General features: G+C 39.2%; 1 protein-coding gene across 5 annotated transcripts in view; it reads left to right on the top strand.

Moving 5' to 3' along the window:
* Positions 1–22,712, top strand: part of nsmfb (NMDA receptor synaptonuclear signaling and neuronal migration factor b) — a 72,151-nt gene extending 49,439 nt beyond the window's left edge. For all 5 annotated transcript variants that reach the window (XM_030418105.1, XM_030418102.1, XM_030418106.1 and 2 more), the window contains 6 exons: positions 605–638; positions 875–945; positions 1,845–1,924; positions 2,214–2,316; positions 12,883–12,958; positions 18,562–22,712. In XM_030418105.1, the coding sequence (XP_030273965.1) occupies positions 605–638; positions 875–945; positions 1,845–1,924; positions 2,214–2,316; positions 12,883–12,958; positions 18,562–18,659 (462 nt within the window). In that variant the 3' untranslated portion in view covers positions 18,660–22,712. The remainder of the gene's footprint in view (positions 1–604; positions 639–874; positions 946–1,844; positions 1,925–2,213; positions 2,317–12,882; positions 12,959–18,561) is intronic.
* The last annotated feature ends 3,322 nt before the right edge of the window (positions 22,713–26,034 follow it).

Below are 26,034 nucleotides of genomic sequence, written 5' to 3'. Positions count from 1 at the left end.
CTGTTGACTTTTAACAGATGAAAATAAAATAAAATAAAATAAAATAATAATAATAATACAATTTTAAATTATGTAATTTTACCAAGTCTCTTCATTATGATTGGTATGGTGGGACCCCCGTGGTCAACAGATATATTGATGTGGCAGATTTTACAAAATGTGTGCCCCTTTCCTTTAAAACTTTTCCCAAGAAACCAGATATCTTCTCTTCAGAACATCCACATTTGCATGAGTATCTCTATTTCTCTGTGCATCTCTCACTCACTGAGGAGGATGGGGGACAGTAGAACAGTTGACTCCATGCTGTGCAGTGCCAAAAACAGGTTATGAATTACTACTATAGACCAATTCATCGCCTAATCCCTGAAAGTGAGTGGAAGTGTTGAGATTACATGCAAGCACAATATGTAACCTGAATCTTTTTGCTCTTCACCATTGACATTCGCTGCAACTTTACTATAGAGATCGTGTGAATTGGTACTTACAGTATAAATTCATGTTTAGTCTCCAGTCCATCTACTGCTACAACAGGTCACTTTGATTTAATTTCTGTTCAATAAGATTTAATTAAAAAAATAATTCTGTTTTTATCTTTCATTCAAAGGACCATGAACATGCCACATTTGATGACATCCTTGGTGAGTGTGGCATGTGTTGTTGTTTTCAAATATTAGCTTTCAAGTGAAAATTACTCTGGCAGTGTAACTGTGGAAAAGAGAAGGGATGGGTAAGTTTCAGCTTGCTGGAGAGCAGAGATGACTCATTGTATCTGTACATGTGTGTGTCTTGAGGGACAGCCAATTTATGTGTCTCACCATTACAGCTGAGTGGGAAAAGTGACACCTCTCTCCCTCTTTCTCTGACTGTCACCCAGAGGAGATAGAGAAGAAGCTGACTGCATACAGAAAAGGCTGTAAAATCTGGAACATGCTCATTTTTTGCCAGGTGAGTGACAGGAGAGACAGAGAAACATTGGGAAATGATTGGGTTTTAGGTTTAGTGTTAGGATGCAATGAGTAAGGTTAGTCCTCTCTAATTAGCATTGATTAAAGGATAAACTGATATCAGCTGCTAATGATAATGAAGTTGAAACTATTTGCAGTTATAAAGTTTTTTATAATATTTTGTGACAAATATTGGCAGCTTAAAATAAATAAATAAAAAAACATCTGTTTAAAATGAGCCACAACCAACATCTGACAATAGAAATTAATTTAAAAAAATGAAAATATAACTCTGAATTATTGACATATGTTACAATATGTGGTGGAATTTTTACTTTACAAATGACAGATATGGGAGATTTACACAGGATTAAGATGACAGATGATCTCAATAATAATTACAAATGAATAGAGATCCCCAGGTGATACGAGTCACATTTGAATAGGGCTTAGGATAGATGTAGGTAAAGTCACAAAATATAAATACTCATATGACAGATAAATATCATAATTTCAAACATAATTTTAAATCATTAGAATGACATTAGAAAATACTTATGTGACTGTAAATTGATCCTAATATTATTTAAGATGAGATATGTACATATCGCAGGGCTTGAAATATCGTGGTAAGTGAATAAAAAAAATCTTGACATTTGTCGACACTTGTTGATGTTTCTTACCTCCATGCAACTATAATCTGCCATCCTGTTGAACAATGTAACACATCTTATGCTGCCATGATGAAACAAATTAGACATAATTAATATATCATGTTGTTGTTGTAATGCAAACAATTTGCCTCCAATTTCAACCACTGTCATAAATTCAACAGCGTGTGAAGGAATGAGGTGACTTTTATACTTTTCAGAATCTAGTAACTCAGACTCTTTTCTGCAGGGAGGTCCAGGACATGTGTACCTGCTGAAGAATAAGGTTGCCACCTTTGCAAAGGTGGAGAAGGAAGAAGACATGATCCAGTAAGACTTGTTTTGTAGGTGTAACCAAACACAAGAGTTCAATTATTGCGGCAATTGGCATGTGTTCTTTGTAACTCAACATTATGTTTGGTGTTGCATAAAATCATGCAATTAAAATATCCAATCATTACATAGCTACCTCCAAATTGTGTTAATTATAGGAACTATTCAGTTACTCATACCCCTCATCAAAACTTTACTGTGACCCTCTCTCAAACTCGCTCTTCTTATTTTCTCTGCTCAGCTTGTTTTTGATTTTCATAACCTCTGTAACACCTGTCCTCTCCAGGTTTTGGCGGCGGCTAAGCAAGTCGATGAGTAAGCTAAACCCAGAGCCCAATGTCATCCACATCATGGGCTGCTATGTGCTGGGCAGCGCCAATGGAGAAAAGGTGGTTTTCTTTGTATTTGGAGTCATGTCAGGTGTCAGGAACAAATAAGATTCTCACACAGTCCACTAGGCAGTGCTTACATGTACTTTAAATGTCTGCTTCTAATTGGGACAATAATGAGGATACACACAATTTCAAATGAAACCCACTCGATTAGGCTATACACACACACACAAACACACACACACACAGGCACCCACTCATCCTTGCTGCAATTAGACACTCACACATGTACTCACACACAAATTCCACAACCCCTGCCACGAACCATCCACCCCCTCAGAGACTGAGACACGCATGCAAAATGCAGACTCACTCACATACAGCATATGCACATGAACAAGCCCACTCACTAAAATATTCATAGTTTCCCAAGAAGCCCCGTCTTGAACCACTGTACTACTGCTTTTTGATTGCTAACTGTAATACCAGTCATTGTTCTGCACTTTGGTGAAAAAAAATGCAGCTAGAGCTTCTCCTGTCAGCTTAAAAAGAAATCTGAATTTGAAATAAAAAAAAAATCTGGCTTGGATGCAGGCTTGATGCATTTTTAAGGCTCTTGACTTTAATACTTAAAGAATGAAGTTCTTAATGCAGGAAGAAGCTATGGGGGCAGTCAAACTATAACTATCAATACATCTCATCACAGCAGCCACAGTAGTATAACATATTTACTTCTTGAGATATGAGCATTATTATTATTATTATTATTATTATTATTATTATTATTATTATTATTGCCGTTGTTGTTGTTGTTGTTGTTGTTGTTATAGATATAATAACAATAGTAATAATAATGATGATAGTAGAAGTCAAGCAGAACCGCAGCAGCAGGGCCAACCACCATCCATGGGAACCTGCAAGACCAGAGAGCTCAGAGACTCAGGGGAAGAAGCCAAGTCAGTAACATGCATTACTGAGACATGAATGTGTACAGATGAAGAGAGAGGAGCTCAGTGCATCATGGGAGTGCTCTAACTATAAACCTTGTCAAAGAGGAAAGTTTTAAAATACTCTCAAACATAGAGAGGGTGTCTGCCTCCTGATCCGATACTGGAAGATGGTTGCACAGGAGAGGAACTTGATGGCTGAAGGCTCTGCCTCCCATTCTACTTTTGGAGACTCTAGGAACCAAAAGTAACAAACTCCTAACCCTGCATCCTGAGAGCACAGTGTTCGAGTGGGATAATAGGGTACTATTAGGTCTTTGAGACATGATGGTGCCTGGCCATTAAGGGCTTTGTATGTGAGGAGGAGGATTTTAAATTCTATTTTACGGTAAGCCAGTGCAGAGAGGCTAATATGGGAGAAATATGTAATATGAGTTCTTGTCAGTACACGTACAGAAGCATTTGGATCAGCTAGAGAGTCTTTCGAGGCGTATTAGAGCAGCCTGATAAAAGGGAATTAGAATTATCCAGTCTTGCAGTAACAAAAGCATGGACTAAATTCTCTGCATCTTTTTGAGACAGGATGTTCCTAATATTTGTGACGTTCTGTAGGTAGAAGAAGGTAGTCCTTGAAATTTGTTATGTAGTAGTTGAAGGACAAATCATGACCAAAGATCAAGTCAAATCAATTATATTTATATAGCCCAAAATCATGATCACATTGCCTCAATTCTTTCCAATCTGTACAGTAAAAGGCATCCTCTGTCCTTAGACCCTGGATTCAAGTGAAGAAAAACTTGCCATGTTGATGGAAAAAACCCTTTTAACACAGGCTCCTCTTTAGGAGGAGGCACAGAGGAGGGAATCCTCTCCCAGGATGGACAGACGTGCAATAGATGTCACATGTACAGAAAAGAACAACAAAATCACAAGTTGCATTGACAGAATATCTGATACAAATGGTCTGCATTTTTATAGCGCTTTTCCAGTCTAACGACAGCTCAAAGCGCTGTACAACACATGCCACATTGACCCATTCACGCACTGATGCGGAGGCTGCCATGCAAGGCGCCAACTGCTCATCAGGAGCAATTTGGGGTTCAGTATCTTGCTCAAGGACACTTCGACATGCAACTAGGGGGAGCCGGGATTCGAACTGGTGACCTTCTGATCACTAGACGACCCGCTCTACCCACTGAGCCACAGCCGCAATGTAAATTGTGTGGATCCAGGATATCTAAAGGTGTTAATAGAGCCAGATTGTCTAATGTCAGCAGGAAGGTAATTCCAGAGGAAGAAGCCCTGCAGCCAGCTGACTTCTTCCTAACCCTGGGAACCGTCAGGAGCTCAGAATTTTGAGAGTGTAATGCACAAAGTGGAATATGTGTTATAATATGATCGGACATGTATGACGGGGCAGGGCCATGTACAGTTTTGTATGTCATCAGCAGCACCTTCAAGTCTGATCTTATATGAATCGGTAGCCAGTGCAGTGAGGCTAGGATTGGTGAAATATGATAAATATTTCTTGCACGTGTTAAGACTCTGGCTGCAACATTCTGAACCATCTGAAGACTTTAAGTGCTCTCACGTGGCAGATCCGAAAATAAGGCATTGCAATAATCCAGCCTAGATAAAACAAAGGCATGAATCAGGATCTTTGTGTCAGCCCTAGACGGGAAGGACGATCTTGGTAATTTTTTCTTAATGTGCTGAAGTAACACCAAGGTTTTTGACAGTTGAACTTTGAGAAATAACACAGTTGTCAAGAGTTTCTGTCACCTCATCACAGTGGTGTCTCTGTTGAGTGGGGCCAATGACCAACATCTCAGTTTAATCTGAATTTAGGAGCAGGAGGTTTTCTGATATCCATGTATTCACTGTATACAAGCAGGATTCAGTGATTTGAGATACATCATCGTCAGTGTCGTCCGCATAGCAGTGGAAATGTCTTTCATAACACCATATGATTTGGCAAACAGTTAAAATATAAAAAGAGAAGAGCAAGGTGCCAAGAACAGAGCCCTGGGGACCTCCATACTTCACATCAGTAAATACTGATGTAGTATTGTTGTAAGAAACACATAGTGTTCTTTCGGATAGGTAAGACTGTAGCCGAGCGAGAGCCAGGCCAGAGATGCCAAATTGACTTTCAAGTCGGTCTGACTATATGCCATGATCTATGGCATCAGATGCTGTGCTGAGATCCAGTAACAGAAGCACCGAGATAGAGTTTGAGTCCAAAGTAAGTAGAATGTCATTAATCACTTTACTAGCTCTGAAAGCTGATTGAAATGGTTCCAGAAGATTTCTATGACGTAGGCATCCTGAAAGTTACTGGGACACAAGTCTTTCCAAGACTTTAGAGAAGAAGTGTTAAGAGCTGAGACTGAGAGTCAGCTGGAGGATGTTTTATAATAAACTATGCAGAGGAAACCAGAGATGAAGAGTTGATTTGGATTCTAATCTCACCAATTTATTGCAAAAGAAATCTGAGAAATAATTTGCATTAAAGGGTGCACAGTTCACATACTGTGTGAGTAAGTTTAGCCACAGTGTCTGTGTTTATTATTGTTTTTTGAATGTGCTGTTCTAGCAGTATTAAGAGCACGCTTACACTATCACGCCATGCAAGATAGAAAGTGTCAAATTTAGATTTTCGCCATGCACATTCCATTTTCCTGCAGGCCTGCTTGAGATCTCAGGTTTCATCATTAAACCAGGGATTAGATTTCTTTGGTCATCTTGTCTTCGTAGAGACAGGTGCCACAGAATCAAGGAGAGAACCTACAGAGTTAACTTCATTAGTGAATTTTTCCACAGGTTTTGTCACAGTCAAAAAAGGAGCCAAGACCCCAGGCAATTTATCACTGAGCGTCGCTGTGATTGCTGAGCTGATATGATGAGAAGTAAAAACATTTGTTTCGCTAGTACAAGGTTAGGCTAATGATGCTTCAAATGTAATAAGAAAGTGGTCCGAATTCTGCAGAAGAGACAGAAGTGACACTCAGGGCTGACAGAATCTAATCCATGGAAAAGGATCAAGTACAGAGGGTTACCACTGGAATGAGTAGGTTCATGAACAAGCCGGAATGAAGACAGAAATATCAAGTAGTCCCTGAAGGCTTTTTTAAGTGGATATTAAAATCTCCAATAATTAGGATCTTATCCGAACGAGTCAGAAGATTTCACCAAATTCTTCTGAGAAATGGGAGTAAGGCCCTGGAGGTCTGTAGATTACCACCAGGTGAAAGCCTGTTCCATTGGTGAGGGCGTTGCTACATGATGTCGATGGTTTAAAAACCAGAGCCTCAAAAGATGTAAATTTAATAATCCTTGTTGGTGGTTGAACTGAAAATAGATTTGTAGATTTAAGCAACACCTCTCCCCTGTTTAGAGGCCCGAGCAACACGGGCGTAGTTATAGTCAGGAGGAGAGGCTTCATTTAATGGCGGAAAGTATAAGTTTCAGACATGTTTCACATAAGCCAATCATTTCCATCTTATTCTCAGTAATCAAATGGTCAATCAGTAAGGCTTTGGTTGACAGTGATCTATTATTAATGAAGACACGTCTGAGGGTTTTAAGATCATTAGAGCTGCAGTTCCCAGTGACAGGCCATTCAATGGAGCTCATGATAATTTAGGAATGGAACAAGGTACCTTTTAGTAGCAGTATGTTTCCACTGCCTATGCAGGTAGGGATGACAGGATGCAGTAGTCACTAGCTTTGGTATTGTATCATGTAAGACTGTGTAAGGTGCTTGCTGAGACATTTCCCACCGTCAGAGGAGGAGATCCAAATTAGATTATTGTGATTTCCACATTTAGAGGATGATTCAGTGAGAGAGTGGCGAGGGAAGGTGACAGTCTCAATGTTCTAAATTAAGATATCAGTCTCACCATTCTGCCCTATATCAGGCATATAGGGCAGAATGATGAGACTGAGAAATATTTACTGGGCTAGTGGACTCCATACGAGATCTAACTGAATCACTAGCAGGCTCTCTAGTCATCTGCAACCTACAGAGTGTTACATCCCTAGTGTTAAACCTGCTTCAAATACCTGTCTGTATTGCTACACAAAACAGCAGCGCCAACTCCAGTAGAATAACTCCAGGTCAGGGCATCCCCAAATAGAGGGCTAGTTATCCACAAACATGTATCCCTGCTCCCTACAGTCATGCGCTAGCCAGTGATTCATAGCTGTAAGCCTACTGTACGTAGCAGAAAATTGAAGGTCATCCAGGTTTTCATGTCCTTAATACATGCCATAAGTTTTGCTAACTGATTAGTGTCATCTAACTTAATGGATAAGTATCAATGTGTATCATCTGCATAACAATGACAATTTCACAAAATAAAGGATATGTAGAGTAAATAGTATTCATCAGAGAATAGAACCTTGTGGAACTCCGTAACTACCTTTGTTATTCAAAGAGGATTCATTGTTAACTTGTACAAACAGAGATCGCTCTGATGAATAGGACTTAAACTAGCCTGCTGCAGTTCCTTTAATGACAATTAAATGTTCCAGCCTTTGTTATATGATGTGATGGTCAATAGTGTCAAAATCTGCAAAAGATCTAACAAGACTAACACAGAGACAAGACCCTCATAAGATGCGATTTGTTTCGGTCCAATGATGCACTCTAGGAAATTCTCATATAAACTATTATTAAGTCAAAAGTCAAATAGCTGAGTGGCAACTGTTTTCTCAAGGATGTTAGAGAAAAAGGGAAGGTTGTATATGGGCCTATAGTTGGCTAAAACGTCTAGATCAAGTCTCAGCTTTTAAAGGAGCTGTTTAATTACAGCTACTTTAAAGGACAGTGGTAGATATACTGTTAATAGGGACAGATTGATCATGTCTAGTATAGAAGTGCTAACTAGAGGTATAACTTCGTCAAGCAGTTTAGTTGAGATTGGGTCGAACAGACATGTTGATGGTTTAGATGTATGTATGTATGTATGTGTGTGTGTATATGTGTGTGTGTATATATCTATATATCTATATATATATCTATATATATATATATATATATATATATATATTTATATATATACTTATATATATATAAGGATTGGCTTTGATTAAAACTCTGAGAATTCAGATAAGAATTCAGAATAAAATTAGAGTTATAAAGTTTAGGTTTATGATTGAGTAATAGGCTTGAGTCAAATATGGCTGCAACTCCACCTCCTCGGCCAGTGTCTCAGGGAATAGGATTATTACTGTGACTGGGAGGAGTGGATTCATCAAGGCTGACATATTCTTCATTACACAGACAGGTTTCAGCGAGACAGAATAAATCAATATTATGATCTGATATTATATCATTTACTAAAAGAGTTTTGAGTGATAGAAATCTTTGATGTTTAAGAGTCCACATTTAATGTTCCTATTTTTTTGTAACAGTTGTAGTGTTGATTTTTATCAAGTTTCTATGTGAAACTCCTCTCTTTCTAACTGATTCATGTGGTCTGGGGACAGACACAGTTTCAGTGGGGTTTTAGGTGGGTAACTGCTCTGAAGGAAATGCACAGGAGTGTGTAGGGCTCTGGTGGTCTGCTGGTCTCAACTCCGGGTTGTAGGTTTTGGATGACTAACAAACTCGGTCAGATTTGTAGATAAGAGAGCTGCCCCATCTGAAGTAGGATGCAGAATGTTTCTGCATAATGTATATTGCATAACTCATTGGTTTTTGGCAGTTCAGAACTCAAAGGAGCTGAGGAAGACACATGGAAATTCATGTCTTCTATTCCTATAAAAAACATCTTAACTGCGTTCACAATACATACAGAACAACAAAACAAATACAGAAAACGTGTAAATAGAGAAAGACTGCAAATTGAACATAAAAAGAGAATTTACAACACACAAAAACAAATTAACATGCAGGTTATTAGCAAATGACTAACATGAAGCTACACAGCTAAGGTGAAACATGTTGAAAAACTAACTAACTAGACTATTAGCAGCTGAGCACATTAATATAAATAACTGGTGACAAAAATATTCCAGTCAGTGCCATTAAACCACTGCATAAGAAGAGGACACAACAAGATGACCTAACTAGAAGTTTGTCAGAGAAATACTTGGAGTGTGCCAGTGGCATGTGGAGTACTACTGTTGGATTATTTTGGATAACCAAGATCTTTATCCCATTGATGCCATAAATTAGTGCAGAACATGTAATAATGAGAAGGGAGAAAGTTGTTCAAAAGAAGGCAAAAATCAGTTGATAATTCATGCTTCGGGGTTAGTATTTATGGTACTTATCACCAGTGGTTAAATTGTCTTTTGTAAGGAGGGGGAGCCCTTCTTCACTCAGCAGCCATTATCTCTCAAAATATTTTTTTTTTTACCTTGCACCATCAGTGTAACACATATTTTATCATCAGCGGTGGCGGCGGTGGGGGGTCGCGATGTAACGTTTTTTTTTTTTTCTGTGAGAGACTGTGGCGGAATGACTTGATTAATGGGAAACGCTAACTTAGCATTAGCTCGTCTACGTTTAGCTAATGAGGATGGCGGTTAATCAAATGAAAACTACTCGCCCTCCTCATCTTTTCACAATTTGCTAACGTAGCATTAGCTATGTAGAGACTTTATCACAGAAACTAAAAGGTGAAAAATACAGACATTTAGTTTCAGTAAATTAACAAAGTTAACATTTTGCTGTGACAGTTACTTCACCCACCTTCTGTGCGTCAGCAGCACCGTGTGTGTGCGTGCGTGCACTTGCGCGGTATGCGAGAAGATGCCGGTAGCAGTGAAAACACGGAATTTCATTGGTTCAGGTTTTATCTCAATAAACGAGTGGAACGGATTCAGTAATGAAGCTCTGACACAGCGCTCTGAAAACAGCGCTGAGTGAACAGGCTGATGTATTGATGGGGATCCAAATGAATGATTTTAAAAAGTCATATAATGGTAGTTACACCCATGATTACAATGAAACACTGAAGCAGAGGGAGCTCAGCTCCTGCTGGCTGTACTGACGAGGTGAGGAGGCGGAGCTGAGCTCCGGAGGGCTCCGGCCCAATTTAATCTCTGTTTATCACTGAAAATACTCTCCTAGCTCAACAAGTTGTATCAAAACCCTTTTTGCACTATGAGCTGCACAAGACTTCAGTGAAGACGCTGAAATATGTTCATAGCCTGTTAAACCTCGAAACCACCAGGGCATGCTACTGTAAACACAATATTTCAAAACATAATTTGTGTTTAAGAAAAAGAAACTTTGTTCTCCATAAGCATGTACTGTCCATAACGTGTTGAAGCAAGGTACCATCAGTCCCACAATCATACATAAACCATGAACACTGCTATGAATGTGATGTCATTTGTCCCTAGGTTCCAATATAGAGAGTGAATGTGAGAGAGAGACAGAGATACAGAAATGTAATACATTTAGATGAAAAAAAAGGTAGAAAAAAGTTGAGTTAAAAAAAAAATGTTATGTTACAATGCGTAAAATTGGTGATATGCGACTCCGAGTCATAACTGCGTGTACCCTGTGGGTATAACTTAAGCATGTGTCATAACTGGTTGCAAGCTTTTAAAAGTCTGACACAAGCAGAAATTAATCAAAATGCTATTTTCATGTTTCAGACACACAATGCATTTACAAGATTCAATAGACACTTGTGCCTTTGGCCTGTACCTAATAGGTATGATGGACCCTGCAGTGCACTCTGACAGTCACTGTGACATTTTGCATCTTCTCCACAGTGATTCAGTATGAGTCACATGAGGAGGGGGTTGAACAGGGGAGGGCTGATTCGCTGCATTTAACAATTTTCTCGCTGCCTATGTGCACTCCTGCAAGCTCAGCTGGAGAGTCACTATTTATAGACTGACTGACTGAGCGACCTTCAGGTGATGCTCCGCTCCACACCACGCAGCACCACTCCTTATAGCACTCTTACCAGCCATCTTTCACAGCTGATGTCATACATGAGAAAAGAAATTTCCATAAGTAAATCTCTGGAGTAAAGTAACATTGGGCCTCATTCATGAACCGTTCTTACGAACAAATTTGTTCTTAAGTCCCACTTACGAAGATTTTACGAAGATTGTGGCATTCATAAATGTTTTCTTATCTAGGATTTATTCTTAGGCAAGAACAAATCCTACGAACACTCAGGAGTACTCTTACGCACATTTCAGTGCCGAAATGTTGGCGTGGTTGTGTTTTCTTCTCTTGTGTAGTTCAATAAAATGCAATATTACAGTGATAATTCTGTCATATTTATTCATTTATTTATTCATTTCATATTTTTGGTAATTTACAAAGAATTTAAATTCTAAAATAAATTAAATGTGCCAATGATTTAAGATAAATCAAGTAAATTGGAAACATGCCATCAATTAGTAACACCCCCACACCATATTTATTACGTGGCATTTCTCCATCCAACGCCCGCAAAACAATGGCATATATATTGCTCCTGCGGCTTTCATCAATGTAAGAACACAGCTGTGAACAATTCTGAGGCTTACGAACGAGTTGGTGAATCTGACGTAGGGTTTTCTTAAGGAACCTCTTAAGAACAACTTAAGAAAGATTCTAAGAAGATTCTTAAGAAGATATTGGTGAATGAGGCCCAATGTCTTTTTGTTAGAAGTGTGTGGCAAGAGGTCATTGTTGATCACCCACTCAGTGCTATGGTATTCTCTCCAACTAAACAAGCACATTAGGTGCAACTCTTTACCAGAGAGCTTGGAGTGGAAGTGAGGCGTAAAACCCTCCACAGAATGCAGCTGAAGCACAGGCTACATCCTGTCCGAGTTGGCATCTCCCTGTGTGTGTGTAGCTTAGCCCGCCCTCAGTCAGACAGACAAACAGACCTGTAGCTTCATGACAGGCCTAGAGGAGGGACGGAGACAGCGCTGTAATCTGGTTGCTATGTTTATATAGAGTTCTGACCTCACACCCTGCCGGAGGCTACACATCCACTCCCCAAAGGCTGACATCCTGACACTTCCACTCACTTCTAGTGATCAGACTCAAGTGTTGATTGAAGAAAATAATTTTTCTATGCCTGCCTACTACATCTTTCTATAACTACAAAATATGAAAAATAACAGGATTTTGGATTTTGTCTGAATGACAGCAAGCCGTCACAGATGGATGAAGTCAGCAGTGTTAGGATTCCATGTCTGAGAATGGCTTAAAAATGAAAGTCTCTATTTCCAGAGAGGCTTACGTGACTGTATACCTACACCTTTTAAAGAACACTTTTCATTTCTTAAAAAACAAGTTTTTATAAGTTATTTTAGTTTGATCCTGGGATCATAAATAATTTAGGGCACAAAGGTCTATGTCTGCTTTTAGAGGTAGGTACGTGAGATAAGGGATGTTCCTCTTCTACCTACCAGAATGTGACCTTGCATTGCCAGGCCTTTAGCCCACCATAGATCCACTCAGACAGTGTCTATATGGAGAGAAAACAGACCCTGAAGTGTCTTTCACTTAGAACTGGCATATTGACCTTTTCACGTACATGAAAAGTGCTGCAGGGCTTCTTCCTCATGCTCACTGCATACAGTCATATCTCTGCATCATCACTGGTTTGTTTGTGTGTAAAACTCCCTGTTGGCATCCGGAATGAAGCATTTGTTCTCTCTAACTATTCCTCTCTGTCTCTTTCTCCTTCTTTGCCTCCAGCTGATTCAGACTCTGAAGAAGCTGATGCGACCCTCCTCAGTCGAATTCAAGTCCCCTCTAGAGCTGTCTGCCCAAGGTGAGAGTAATCTTATATTGTACACACATTTGCAAATAGTTACAAACTCGAACACGTTATGTTCTTTGCTGCCTTTATATTGATGTCTATTCCACCTCTGACACAAAAAAGATACATACAGTCAGTCAACGTATCGATATAGTACCCCAGCTGTACACCCACTGAATGTTAATAGCGAGCATTAATCGTTGCCAGTAAGGAAGTATGAACGAACACACAGGCGTGAACTCCTTTGAGCTCTCACTGCATCCCTCATCAATCATTTTCCTGACGTCTGCTCATGCAATGCTAATTATTTTCCTTACGATGTCATTATTGCCTCTATGTATTTTCCGAGCCTCTCTTGTTCCACCACACGCTGCTTTGTCAGCATCTTTCTTTTTTTTCCCTCCATATGTACAACCTGTAATGCTGTGAAGAAGCATGCAGCACTCAATGTACTTTATTATGACTGGACTGAATGCAGAGACACAAGAACAAATGTCATCAAAGTGAGATCAACATGTCAGAGATAAGCCCTAAAACGTAGTGCCTTATGCTGAGGTGTTTATACAATACTTTCCGCCTCCTCTGCATTTCAGTTTTTTCAATGCAATTTGCTAGAAGGTCATCTTTCATAGTGCATATTGCTTTCGAGCAATTTGAATAGCTAAGTACAGATACTGTATATTGCCATTAGAAAAGTGAGTAGTAATTCAATAGGCTAAATGCACCTTCATAGTAGAACGTTTTTTTAACGTCTAACCAAACCCAACATCATGGATAGCTGTGGTAAAGTGGGGTCAGAAGTGTGCTTTGTTGCACCTGTCAACACACCCCAACAATTTTGTCAGCTGGATCACTGCATCAAGGTGATAAGCATTGGATATAAAACAGTTGACAGAGCCACAGTGACAACACTCATATGTTTCTGAAGAGCCAACATGTAGCACATTGTGAGTGGTACATGTCATCATTATGGCAGTGTCTGACAACGCCTAATCAAAAAATTAACAAAATGGGGGGTGCGTGGGTTTGAGATGAGCCTAGTTAAACAAGCCCACCCAGCTGGAAGCTACCAAGCGAGCTAAGGCCAACAAGATATCTACTTCACTGTTCACTTGCTGTAAGGTAGCGAGCAACACCCAGCACTGAAGGTGTGTGTGCGTGATTGTGATAAATCTGACCAAATTAAGCACCCACTTGCACTCTGTTTCTTCCTGCTATTCTGCAGTGTCTTTTCTTTCTCTTCTCCATACATTTGTGAAGTAGGTACATTTCCCCTCCATTCAGTAATCAAATAAGAGAGAGTTCCTGCACAGTAGTGAACACCACCAGAGGTAGTATTTTCAAACAAAAGTTTGAAAAACAAAATCTGTGCTCTCCTCGACTCAGTGTGTTCATTCCTCCAGAAGCTCTGGGCTCTGCCCTCAGCTGTATCTTCCAGAGCTCACCAACTCTAGCAGCTGTCCGCCAGTTAACATTAACAGAGTTGCTTGTTCATCCAAAACACCAGTGTCTTCCCACTTTGGCCTGTTTACTGCACAGCAGCCATATTGTTGGTCCAATATTTGAATTAAAAATTCTCCAAAAGGCACCAAAAACACCACAAACATGGCAGATAGGTCAAGATCATTGACTGGGATTAGTTAACTGTCACGCAAAGTGACCATCAGTGTTGGGAAAGTTCACTCTCTACATGAACTAGTTCAAAGTTCAGTTCACAAATTTTAAAATGAACTAGTTCAGTTCATAGTTCATAATTCAAAATTTTGAACTAAGTTCACAGTTCCAAAAATGAACTAGTTCTTTTTTTTTCAATATGTTGATGCAAGCTATTATTTTTCAAACTTATTGCCACAGCCCATATAGAACCACAGACGGCTATTATTCTATCAGTTTTAACACTGAAACTGCAGCTCTCCCACAATATACTGCAAAACCAGGTTGTCCAGCTGCGGCTGGGAGATGAAGACAATGGAGCCACTACTGTACTCCGTTAATGCAATTTGGGTGGTAGAGGATCTATTTTGGCTCGCCGTTGCCATGTCTTTTGATTTTTTATTCACTTGCACATACCTTGAAAGGCTCGCCGGGTGCTTTAGTTCAATGTGCCGTTTCAGGTTTGCGGTACAGGATAGAGTTCAAATTAAAAATAGAATACATAAATAAGTAACTAAATAAATAATTTTAAAAAAGAAGAAGAAGAAAAAAGGGAAAAATGAAATAATAAATAAATAGATAGTTCAGACAGTGGCTTCAGGGAAAAACTTTTCAAAATGACTCAGTAAGGTATTACTTTTCTTGTTATTTAACAAAATCAGAGATTTAAGCAAAGAGCTCAGTTCCAGCAGAAAAGGAGCAAATTTAGGTAGTGATTTTGCAAATTTTTGTTTGTGAATAAAACATTTTGCATAGGATAACAAAGTTCATTGTGTGTTCAAGAGCATTATCTTCTGGGTTAACAGCAAATAACATGTTTAAGGGTAAGAGAATGGACAGAGTTAGCAGCATCAAAAAAAATGAGATTCAACATCACTCCAAAACTTTTTAGATATATCACAATAAAAAAACAGATGTGAAGCCTTCATTTGTTTTTGCCTCCATGCTTAGCACATTGATGACACATGCGCGGAGCGACTCTGTGGTGGCTGGTGTTGCCAGTGTTGTGTCCATTCAGGACAAATTCATCTGTGTTCGTTTGGTAATGCTTCACTGAATGTTTGATATGCAGCTGTTTCTGTCTGAAATAGTTAAGTTTCGTTTTGATTGAAAGTAAAGCGAATTGCACAAACCTCTCGTCCAGTGTCCTTTTTTATACACAACAGCCAGATTGGGTGTTTTTCCGCTACACATTAAGGCCTGTTCTCGGTGTGTTTTAGCCGGTTTTCGCCTGGAAGGCTCGATGGAAATCTGGCACTGTCTTGAACGAAGTTAAACTGTGAGAACGCGCCGTTCACTAACGCCAGAATGAACGCGTTCACAATAACGTTCATCAGGCAGAATACAGTACGTTCAGTTCACTTTCGCCCAAAATATGAACGAGTTCATGAACGATCGTTCATTGAACGCGTTCAAGCACAACACTGGTGACCATGCCCTTAATTATGCATAACTATAAACCTTAATATCATTTAAAAATTCCTCTGCCCTGGAGGTTGCTGCTTGGTGAGAAGTTATACCACAAGAAATGAACAAAAACAAGATTTTCAGCAGGTGTTAGGTTACTACTCTACATTCCTTTAGTCTATGCAGTTGGTGCCCTGAATCATGACTTAATGGCAACAATTCAAACTTCCATTGATAGCAGATGATTAGTAATGGCCAGAACCAAAGGGCAATGCTCTCAACACGCACTGCGTGAAAGAGTTTTGCATCCATTCTTGCCAATGGCACATCATAGAGACAGAGAAAGTAGTCAAAGCACTGAAGTATGTGTGTGTTTAGTGTTTTTAGTCTTACACAATCGCTAAAATGAACAGTGTTTCAGCCATTTTGTGGTCATTCATGACCCTGCACATGGATCAGGTACACCTCTATGTCAATCAGCACAGATGTCAACACAGATCTCAAAAAAAGCTTGTGTGTCTCTGATTCTTTACATGAAAATTGAGACCTTATCTGTCACTCTTTGTTGCCTATGCAAGCCTGTAGACGGTAACAGAAGTTACCAATATCAATTACTGTTTACCTGCAATGTGTTATATTCTTTGATACATTTGGTGTGAATGGTGATGTAAGTTGAGACAGTGTGTTGAAACAGCTGTTGGGAGTTATGACGCATTTCAGACAAAATACAAAAAGCAGACAGGCACTTACTACCACACCACGACAACCTGACACTTTTTACAATGACAGAAACATACTAATGTATTGTATTTAATGTCGAATTTACAAGGAGGCACTGAGGATTTAAAAATTGCCATAGGTTTTGTTAAGCTAAAGTTTGTTAAGTTTCTCCTCATGCAATGACTCTTAAAGAAGGAGTGGCTTCCAGCACAACACAGTATGACCTGGGATGTCCTTCATGGCTTCAGTCTTTATTTTACTTTCATCTAAAAGCACAGTGATTATGCTTTTATCCTCAGTGCTGACATACTGATGGTATGTTTACCATGTTCAGCATTTGTTAGCGTGCTTCTGCTAATTAGCACTTACCACAGGGAATACAGGGAAGATCATTATATCTGCAGGTATCTGATTTATTTTAAACCAAAGAATTTTGGTCAGCGGTCAACCTTTACACAATTCATCCTGAGTAAATGTCTTCACATATATTTCATGGCAATCCATTCAATGGAAGTTGAAATATTCTGACATGGTGGTAGGGTCATCAAAGTCAGTTTAATCCACTGGGAAACATTTCGTGAACATGGCAAAAACAAAGGATCATCTTCATAGATGCACAAACATTGCAAAAAAAAAGTCAACTTTAGGTGTGAAACAGTTTGCTGGTAGAAATGCAATAGTACCAGTGCCTACTGCAGGTAACTTATGTTGGAAAAATGGATGTCGAATTACCAAGTATGTCCTTTTTATTAAATCAGCACAATGAATCTGGAAAGAGAAGACGTCATGCCAGACAGTCATTCAGTGCGTTTACATGACACTCAAGAAAACCGAATTACTGTGTTAGTCTAACTATGAATGGATTTTTAAGGTGCATGTATACACCTTAGTCTGACTAAAATCGGACCGGATCGGATTTCTCATAGTTGAATTAAAGCACCCAGATTATTCGATTGATAGTCGCATTACTCCTGCATGTATACGTTCCATCAGATCGGATCAGATTTTGCGTTCAGATTTTTTCCCCGGGGCCGTGAGCCGCAAGTAGACGGACGGCGGCGGCGGCGTCTTTCCTCCGAAACCACCGAAAGAAAGAGCGCCATTGTGCACCTAGTTTGTGTAATTATCATGTACACCATATACGAAATGTACAAACATGTAGCTTCGTCTCGCTCTTCGTACGCCATCTTTCTTGAATGCCGAGGCAGCTGGTGACGTAAAGAGGTCAGCCCGAGGTGGCCCTGTTACCACTAGTTGAAATGGGTACAGCGCCACATATCGTACCGGGGTATGACATGCTCCGGCCCAATAATCCGATTCTCTCACTGGCATGTATACTCTGATAATTGCAGTTGTCTGATTGAGCAGCAGAGTCGAACTATGGCTGTAATCTGACTAAGCTGTGCATGTAAACATACTGATTGACTGCAGCTCCATGACCCAGATACTGTTCCTACCATAATCATAGTATGGTCAGCAAATGTGATGACATGTAATTTTAGATCAAAACTTTGAGTGAAACACCAGAAATTAAAAACACAGATTACCAATTCAAATTGAACTGTAACAACCCTTAAAACAAATGTAACCGGTCCCCGTGGAAGTGATGTAATTGAGGCATGTTTCCTGTTTCTGTTGTGGTAAATGGCTCGCAAGAAAAAATACTGATGTGGTCCTTGTAATGAACCTATAATGCACACAAGTAAGTTAAAAATAACAGTATATAAGAATATTCCAGAGTTGCTCGGGGTGATGCAGGCTGAATCAGGTTGTCCCTGCAGTGTACAGTATTGTAATGTTAACCTTGTTTCCTTTGTGTTTACCTCTTGTTACAGGAAAAGAGATGATTGAGATGTACTTTGACTTCCGCCTGTTTCGCTTGTGGAAAAGCCGTCAGCACTCGAAGCTGCTGGATTACGACAACATCTTGTGACTTTGCCCACCTTTGTCAGCTTATCAACTGGTATCTCGCGTCTAAGCCAACTGTATGGTGACAGGGCAATTGTTTGAAGGGTCCCTGTGATGCTCCTGGACCAGCTCTTTGGTAGAGCTCGAGTAGCAGCACAGTTGGGTTGTTTTTTCCCTTCTGAGGAGACAGAGAGGCCCTGTAGATTCAGCCAGCGGTGTACTTTTTCTCCCTTACTCATTTTACACTTTTTGCCTATCTCTCTGAGAAAGGAGAAAGGAAGGGACACGAAAAATGAGGAGAAGCTTGGGAATCATCATTCTAGCCTAAATGTGTCAGAAGACGCTTACTAGCATTGGATTCCTGAGTTCAGTGAGAATGTTAGATAAAGGAGTGACGGCAGAGACCAGAAAACTAAAACTCCTTTCCGAGTTTAGTGGGATAAAGGTTTTCTTTTCTTTTGCCTTGAGCCAATCTATTCGCTCTTTTAAGATGGAGGCTTATAAGGATGGAAGTATCTGAAAGTTTTTTCAGCATCTCTCTCCATGCTGTCATGTGAAAACAGACATTTAATTAGTCTTATTAAAATTGTGATTTGTCTATTTAACACAGATTTTTTTTAAATTTATGATAAATGTAGTAGTATTTCGTACAGACTGTTGTTTTAACTCAGGTTAAATTTCTCGTTTGATACTAAGATACTTGTTTGTACTCACTGTAGATCAGAATCCAAGGCCTTCATGCTCCACACAGTTACCTTTAGTGGATCATTATGACTGTCAGGGATGTCATAACTCAATGTATGTGTGTGAAAGATGGAGGTTCTCTTCATCTTTCATCATCTTTTAAGTTAACTGCAGATCTATCCTTGCATGTTACATAACATTACAGCATTACAGCGCAAGCTTTTCTTTCTTGAGCAGCTCATCCCTTTTAGCGTGTACGTATTGCATGTGTGTGTCCATATCTTATATCCTGTCACGCTGTATGCAGTAGGTTGCAGGTGGAGAATATACCACAAAACCGTGGCAGTGACTTTGAGAAGTAGACAAAAATAAATACTCATATACTTACAGTTTATTTATTTCACACTTCATTTACTATTTCATTTACTCACTTTTACTGACTATTTTCTATATAAGACTTCACTTGACTCACTTAAAGTAGCAATAGAGTGGTAGTTGTTTTTTTTTTTTATCCTTGCCACTAAATTGTTGTTTCTGTATACTCTTATAGCCAATGAACTTGCACAGTGAATATCACGATTAAGGTCTGTGTCTTAAAACAGAGTAATTGCTATAAAGGGCATTAATATCCATTCAAAAAGAAGATTTTGGCTAGTTTTGAAATGACGTGCAAATTTTGGTTACATTAAAAACCTTAAGGTTGAGCTCCAGCTATTTAGTACTGCACTTTCATTAGGTAAGATGACTTCTAGAAGACTGATTAGAAAAGGATTGTCAAAATCCTTGAAGCAGAAGTCACAGTATATTGGCTTCTAATGTTCAAACTCAGAAACACTGGAAAATGGCCAGAACTCCAAACACCAACTTCAATGGCACAGACTTTTTGATCTGTTTAAGATCTGGGGCTCTATCTTACAGTTGTCATTTTCACACCCAGCACCCACGTTGTCTAAATAGCAAATGTACTTGCACCCACCTGTGCGTCCCTTGGCGAGTTGGTCTTAAAATGAGGTGTGGTCAGGTGCACTGCTATCTTTGATCAGAAGTCAATGCTGCAGTATTTTTTCCTGCTATTTAAAGAATGCATTATTCAGACTCAGATTCACCTACACAGGCAAGTTCACAACCTGCGTACACTGTGCTTTTATCATAAGAGAGGCTGCTTTCGGTCATTTTAAACAATATTATGGCATACTTAAGCAGCAAAACTAAAAGGAAACCCTCCAGAGGAAACAGAATGAAACTTCAAGCTTTTGAATTAAATATTTTTAAACTAAATCTCAGAATTTATCAGGAGCAAACTATTTTCCTGTATAAATCTGAACTGTGTGTGTGACTTTTTGATGTGTAGAAGAACACAGAACATTACTTAAAAATGTAAAGTAATGAAATACTAACTGATTCTGTCAGTCAATGAAGTTTATCCTCGTGCATAAATACTCTTGTTAAGAGAGAAATATTTATGTTGTTTCTGCTTCTGGAGGATCGCTGGTAATGTTATTTATATTTTCTTTATTAAAGACAAATGTCCCCCACCTTCATCCCACAAAAATCACCTTACTTTAAAAGTTAAGGGTTTTGGAGAGAGTGGCATTTACATTGCTCCATCTTGAGCTTCTGCTGAGGTACAGTAGCTATGTTCAATATTATAGTATGTTTACTTGTAAAGATGCAGCTTCATCATTTGATGAAACTCATTTTATGTGTGTGTTCTTAGTATTAGAACTCTCTGCAGACCAAATGTCCTCACAGGGATATGATAGAATGGATAAAGGATAAAGTTAATAAAAATAACCTCTTCATTAACTTGGTTGTATGATCAATGTCAGAATAAGTTTTAAGATTCATGTTAAGTATGGTACCATGATATGTGTCATCTATCAACATATGCTTCCTAACTTTATATCCATGTCAAAATATGTGTCATGACCATGGGTGATTATTAATGCGTACATATATTCAAACATTGGAGAGTTTGAGAAGTTCTTGATCCAGATAGCAACACTATCCCTATTAATGCTTTCTGTCAGGACAGCATTGATCCAAAATGGGATTTGAATATCTAATATACAATCCCAACCCTCAATGTCTGTTTATTGGCAGTGGGGTTGTTAAATGCTATATGTTATTAACGTAACTAAAGCTAGAAACTTTCTTAATAACAGTGTTTTGTACTTTCGCAATAATCACTACTTTTGATGTTGGTCAAATGAAACATGTGTTTTAAAATGGCTGAATAGGGTTTTGGATGGATGCCCTTTCAAGGACCAGTGTGTTGGATTTAGTGCCATCTAGCGGTGAGGTTGCAAAATGCACCCAGCAAAACACCCCTCGCCTCAATCTCCCCTATGGTGGCAGCAAAAATGTTAAAGGCCCTCTCCAGATTCTGCTGAGAGGACCTGCTTCTCCCCCCTTATGCACCAGTAAAAAAAAAAAAACATGATATGATGAATATAAAAATCCATTTCCAATAGATCCTCCCAAATCCTACACCTTTAAGTGGATGAGAGTTATGTTGATTTTCCTCAGTAACACCGATACTGTCTTTTGCATTATACATGTCCTGTTCTAAGAATAATATGTGTTTATTTATGTAATTCATCACGTATTACTGTAAATTATGATTGATGTATGTGCTATTGGATAAGAGTGCTTATAATACCTGTACTGCTGTCAATTTATTGTTATGCCATGAAGTAGCATGTATCACTAGATTACTGAGGATTTAGAATAATTACTGAAAGAAACTGGTAAACATTCTGTAAGACAAGACAAAAACTCTGTTGATACTGCTGCCCTGGGCTCAGCTTGTTAACAGTTTACTAACAGATTCCAATGGCAACACAGGTTTTAGTGCTTTAAGAATAGTGCCATTCTCCTGCTTTGAGCAATAAAGCAAACCAACATATTAAGACTGGGCCATTATTTCTAATTTCCATATTTATCACACTTTGGTGAGACGCCATTCTAGATTGTTGTTGATCCTTTCAAAACTTCTTTCATCTTTAACTGTTGTCTTGATAAATTCACTATATATTTCACTGCTGCTCTGAGTTAAAAAATATTTTAATTTACTGAATATTTCCAGTGGCTTTGCCATTTTTTAGATTGTGATTAAGCTACCATCACTGAAACTTTGCACTTTGCACCTCCTTGGAAATATACATAATGCTGAATTTATCCTGTCAACTAGTACAAATAATTATATCCCCCCCTCCCTATGTAATATTTTTGCATTAAAATGTCTACAAACTACTAGACCTTTGTTATATACTTTTGGAGTTGTGTAGTTACATTATTCCAAATGTTTCAAACAATATTGTAAACCCAGAGGTCACAGTGAAAGAAGTTGGCAAATGAAACTAAACGCAACATGAATAAATCTTTACAAACATTACCTTGTCTGCGAACATTTGGGCCTGAGTCATGTCAGATAGAGTTTCATGAGCACTGGTAGTTGTTTAATGGTGTCTCGACCAGATACAGCGCCATGATTTCAGTTTTGGGTGAGCCACAGTAATTTTGGCTGGGCCTCACTTATACAGTCTATGTTAATAATCTTTGCCTTTTTTTTCTTTTCAGAGTTTTCCTATCTATTTTGTTCATTTTTTGCTGTGGATTTTGTAGACGATCTAACTGTAAAATCGTTTAAGTTTACCGAAGCGAGAGAAAGAGAGATTGACGGCTGGATGAGCTAGATTGACTTTTAACAAGAGATAGAGCACTGCACTGCGCTGTCAATAGAAACAGTATACAGATGTATAGTATATATATAGTATGTATATAGATGTACAGATATAAGTTCTGGGAGGAGGGGGTCCTTTAAAGGAGAACTTCGGTCGATTTAAACTCGATGGATATGCTAGTTTGGTCTAGCTACCGGAAGACGCGGATGTCAACAAACAGGTAAGTAGCTGCTTGCACAAACACACTGTTTTAACTACTTTTTTATTCATTTTGAGTCATACACGCTACAGTGCTGTGTTGTAAGGTGTCTGCTGATGTTGCATAACTTTTGGTGTGAGATGTGGAGCATGTTAAGACGCTTAAAACACAGTGTAAAGTTCTGACCCCATGCTGTTAGCGTTCAATGCTACATCTCCGTTCACGGAGCTCTGTAATGGCTGGACCAAATTTGTTCGCGTCTTCGGTACTGGCAAGTCAATGATAGCTTGAGCAATGAAGCTGCATGTTTAAATCGACCGAAGTTCTCCTTTAAGAAGACTTTAGACTCGGGAGCAGTTCCTAATAGAAAGGGCTTATCTCCCTATACTAGCCAAAATGGTCCCTGTCTTGGTCCACAGCATGAAATCACAGCTGTCTTTTTAACAAACCTGATAGGTAGTTAAGCCGTCAATAATATGGGTGGGTAAATGACAGATGACAGTTTTCATCAAGTCTAAAAGAAGGCGTACCTCTCTGACAACTCTGGTCTCTGTTTGTACATACATGAACTTCAAGGACAAACTAGCAGGTATTGCTTACCTGCTTTCGTTGAAGTTCAAATGTATTCTATTTATTCACTGGTGACATTGGCATGTGTTACCTTTCATTTGCTTACCCCACATGACAGTCTGAACAGTACGATCTTTGGATTTATACTGCATTAGTTGATTAACAATACTTTCAAGTGAGGTGCCCTTGTATTTAACAACCCTGTTAAATCTACTACCTGTTATATATCTCACTCTGTTTATTTTCAGTGCTGTGCACTTTGCCTGTTCTTTAATCACATCCTGTAGATCTTCCTGGCTGTCAGCTGTGCAATGCATTCTCATTTCACCATAGCCTCTTTTGACGCTGTCGGGGATTAAAGGACTTCATTTTTCTGTTTCTGATGCTGTATCTGTGCCCGAGGCAGCAGCTGTGTTGCGGACACACACGCACATCCTCATTTGCACACATTGTGGACATTTTCATTTGTAATTGCTGTGTGTAGGATCACATGAAAGGGAATCATTTACAACTGCTTTTTTTTTATTTTATTTTGTAAATCTAATGAAATTATTAAGATCTTGAATTATATTTTTGATAACATTCTAATTGTTTTTAATTTCCTGGAATAGCAGAAGGATCGGGTAATTCCTCTCCATTACTTAGAACTAATTTGTTGATGTCGTTGACATGCTCCGGGCTATTTAGGCTTACATTGTAATCTGTGCCAGCCATCTCCTCATTGTCCCATATCTCACATATATATCTGTCATAGATGTTTCACGTCTTCGACAGTTGCCTATGTTTTTGAAAGGTGGCAGGTCTTGCTGTAAACATTTTACTCATAAACAAGCATACAAATAAGCACTGACAGGCTCAGAGACTAAAACCAGGTCAACTGACTGAAATTCGGAGGACATGTCACTATCACAGTGCTAACACTTGGATGTTTAGCAGGTAACTTTTACCATGTTTACGATTCTTAGTTGTCTCAGTAGCAGCAAACACAAACTACAGCTGAGGCTGACGGAAATGTCAGTTTTGCTCTAATGTGTTACTAATACGCTCAATACTGAATTCATGTTTGCTTTACTCTAACTCTAGATGTTAAATAATATGTTTGAGTCACTAAAATGATTATTTTTCCGGCTTTACACTGGTTCTTACCCTGGTTTGTTGTGTTATGTCATTGCTTTATAAAAAGGTGAAGTTGAGTATTTAATCTAGTTTTATATTATCTCTTGGGCATTCAATGCCAGTGAGGATCATCTATACAAATCTGAAAGGAAGGTGTCAGGTAAATTCATGCTGGAATTCATCAGTGGCTCCAAATGTTAACAGTACAGAGCAAACAGAAACACTAGACTGTATCAGGGCTGAGACACATATCCTGTGTGCCATGTGTGATCAGCGTTGCTGAGCTGCTGCCGTTCACACGTGCATGCTTGTCTACACAGACAGTGTTGTTGCTGCAGTGCTGCTACTACCAGCCTTATCTTCTCACATGGAGCTTACCATAATGATCAATGAAGACGATGACTTGATTTTCCTTTACCTTCTCTGAAAGAGAGAGGGAGAAAGAACAAAAGCGCGAACTGGAGAAATACTGCCCTACACCTGTTGCTTTGATGTTGTCCACTGATTATTTTCAGTTGCATTTTAGCAAAGGAACGCATGTTGTGGAAAAATTGGGTGAGGCTCCGAATCTCTAGCTGCTGTGTGTGAGCTGCTCATACCAGGTGTGTGGCTGCACTAACCTGTTGACATGGTCACCGAAATGAAAAGTAGGTTGTTCCACAATGCATACACGCCGCTCGCCCAGGATATGTTTCCCAGCCGTAAACTTATTATGAATTCACTGCACGCTTTTATATAGTAGTACACCACCAAAACACAGTCATACAGGGACACTAGCCCAAAGGAGTCGGCAGCCTAACAGTAACCAGCCTGTGATGAATAATTGAAGCGAGGATGAAGCGAACCAGGCCACACCAGAACAAGAGCAAACCAGAACAGGCTCAAACCCCTGGGACGAGCTGAGCAAGTGAGGACATCTTGCGTGTGACAGAGGACGGTTAGAAGAGAAGCTGTGTGAAAGAGCCCAGGAGAGAAGCAGCAGGGAGGGAAGATGGAAGGAAATTGTGACCACCTCTCATGGCCAGGCACACTAATCTAACTCTAATCTAGAAAATGGGCAAAGAGTTGGAGCCGAGTGAAGACTGGTTATTAAAACAGGCCCACCTAGCTGGAGGTTACCAAGCTAGCTAAGGCTGAGAAACTTG

This window comes from Sparus aurata, chromosome 5, assembly GCF_900880675.1.
Source record: "Sparus aurata chromosome 5, fSpaAur1.1, whole genome shotgun sequence".
NCBI lineage: Eukaryota > Metazoa > Chordata > Actinopteri > Spariformes > Sparidae > Sparus > Sparus aurata.
Note: the sequence above shows the minus strand (reverse complement) of the source record. Positions and strands in the feature narration are given on the sequence as shown.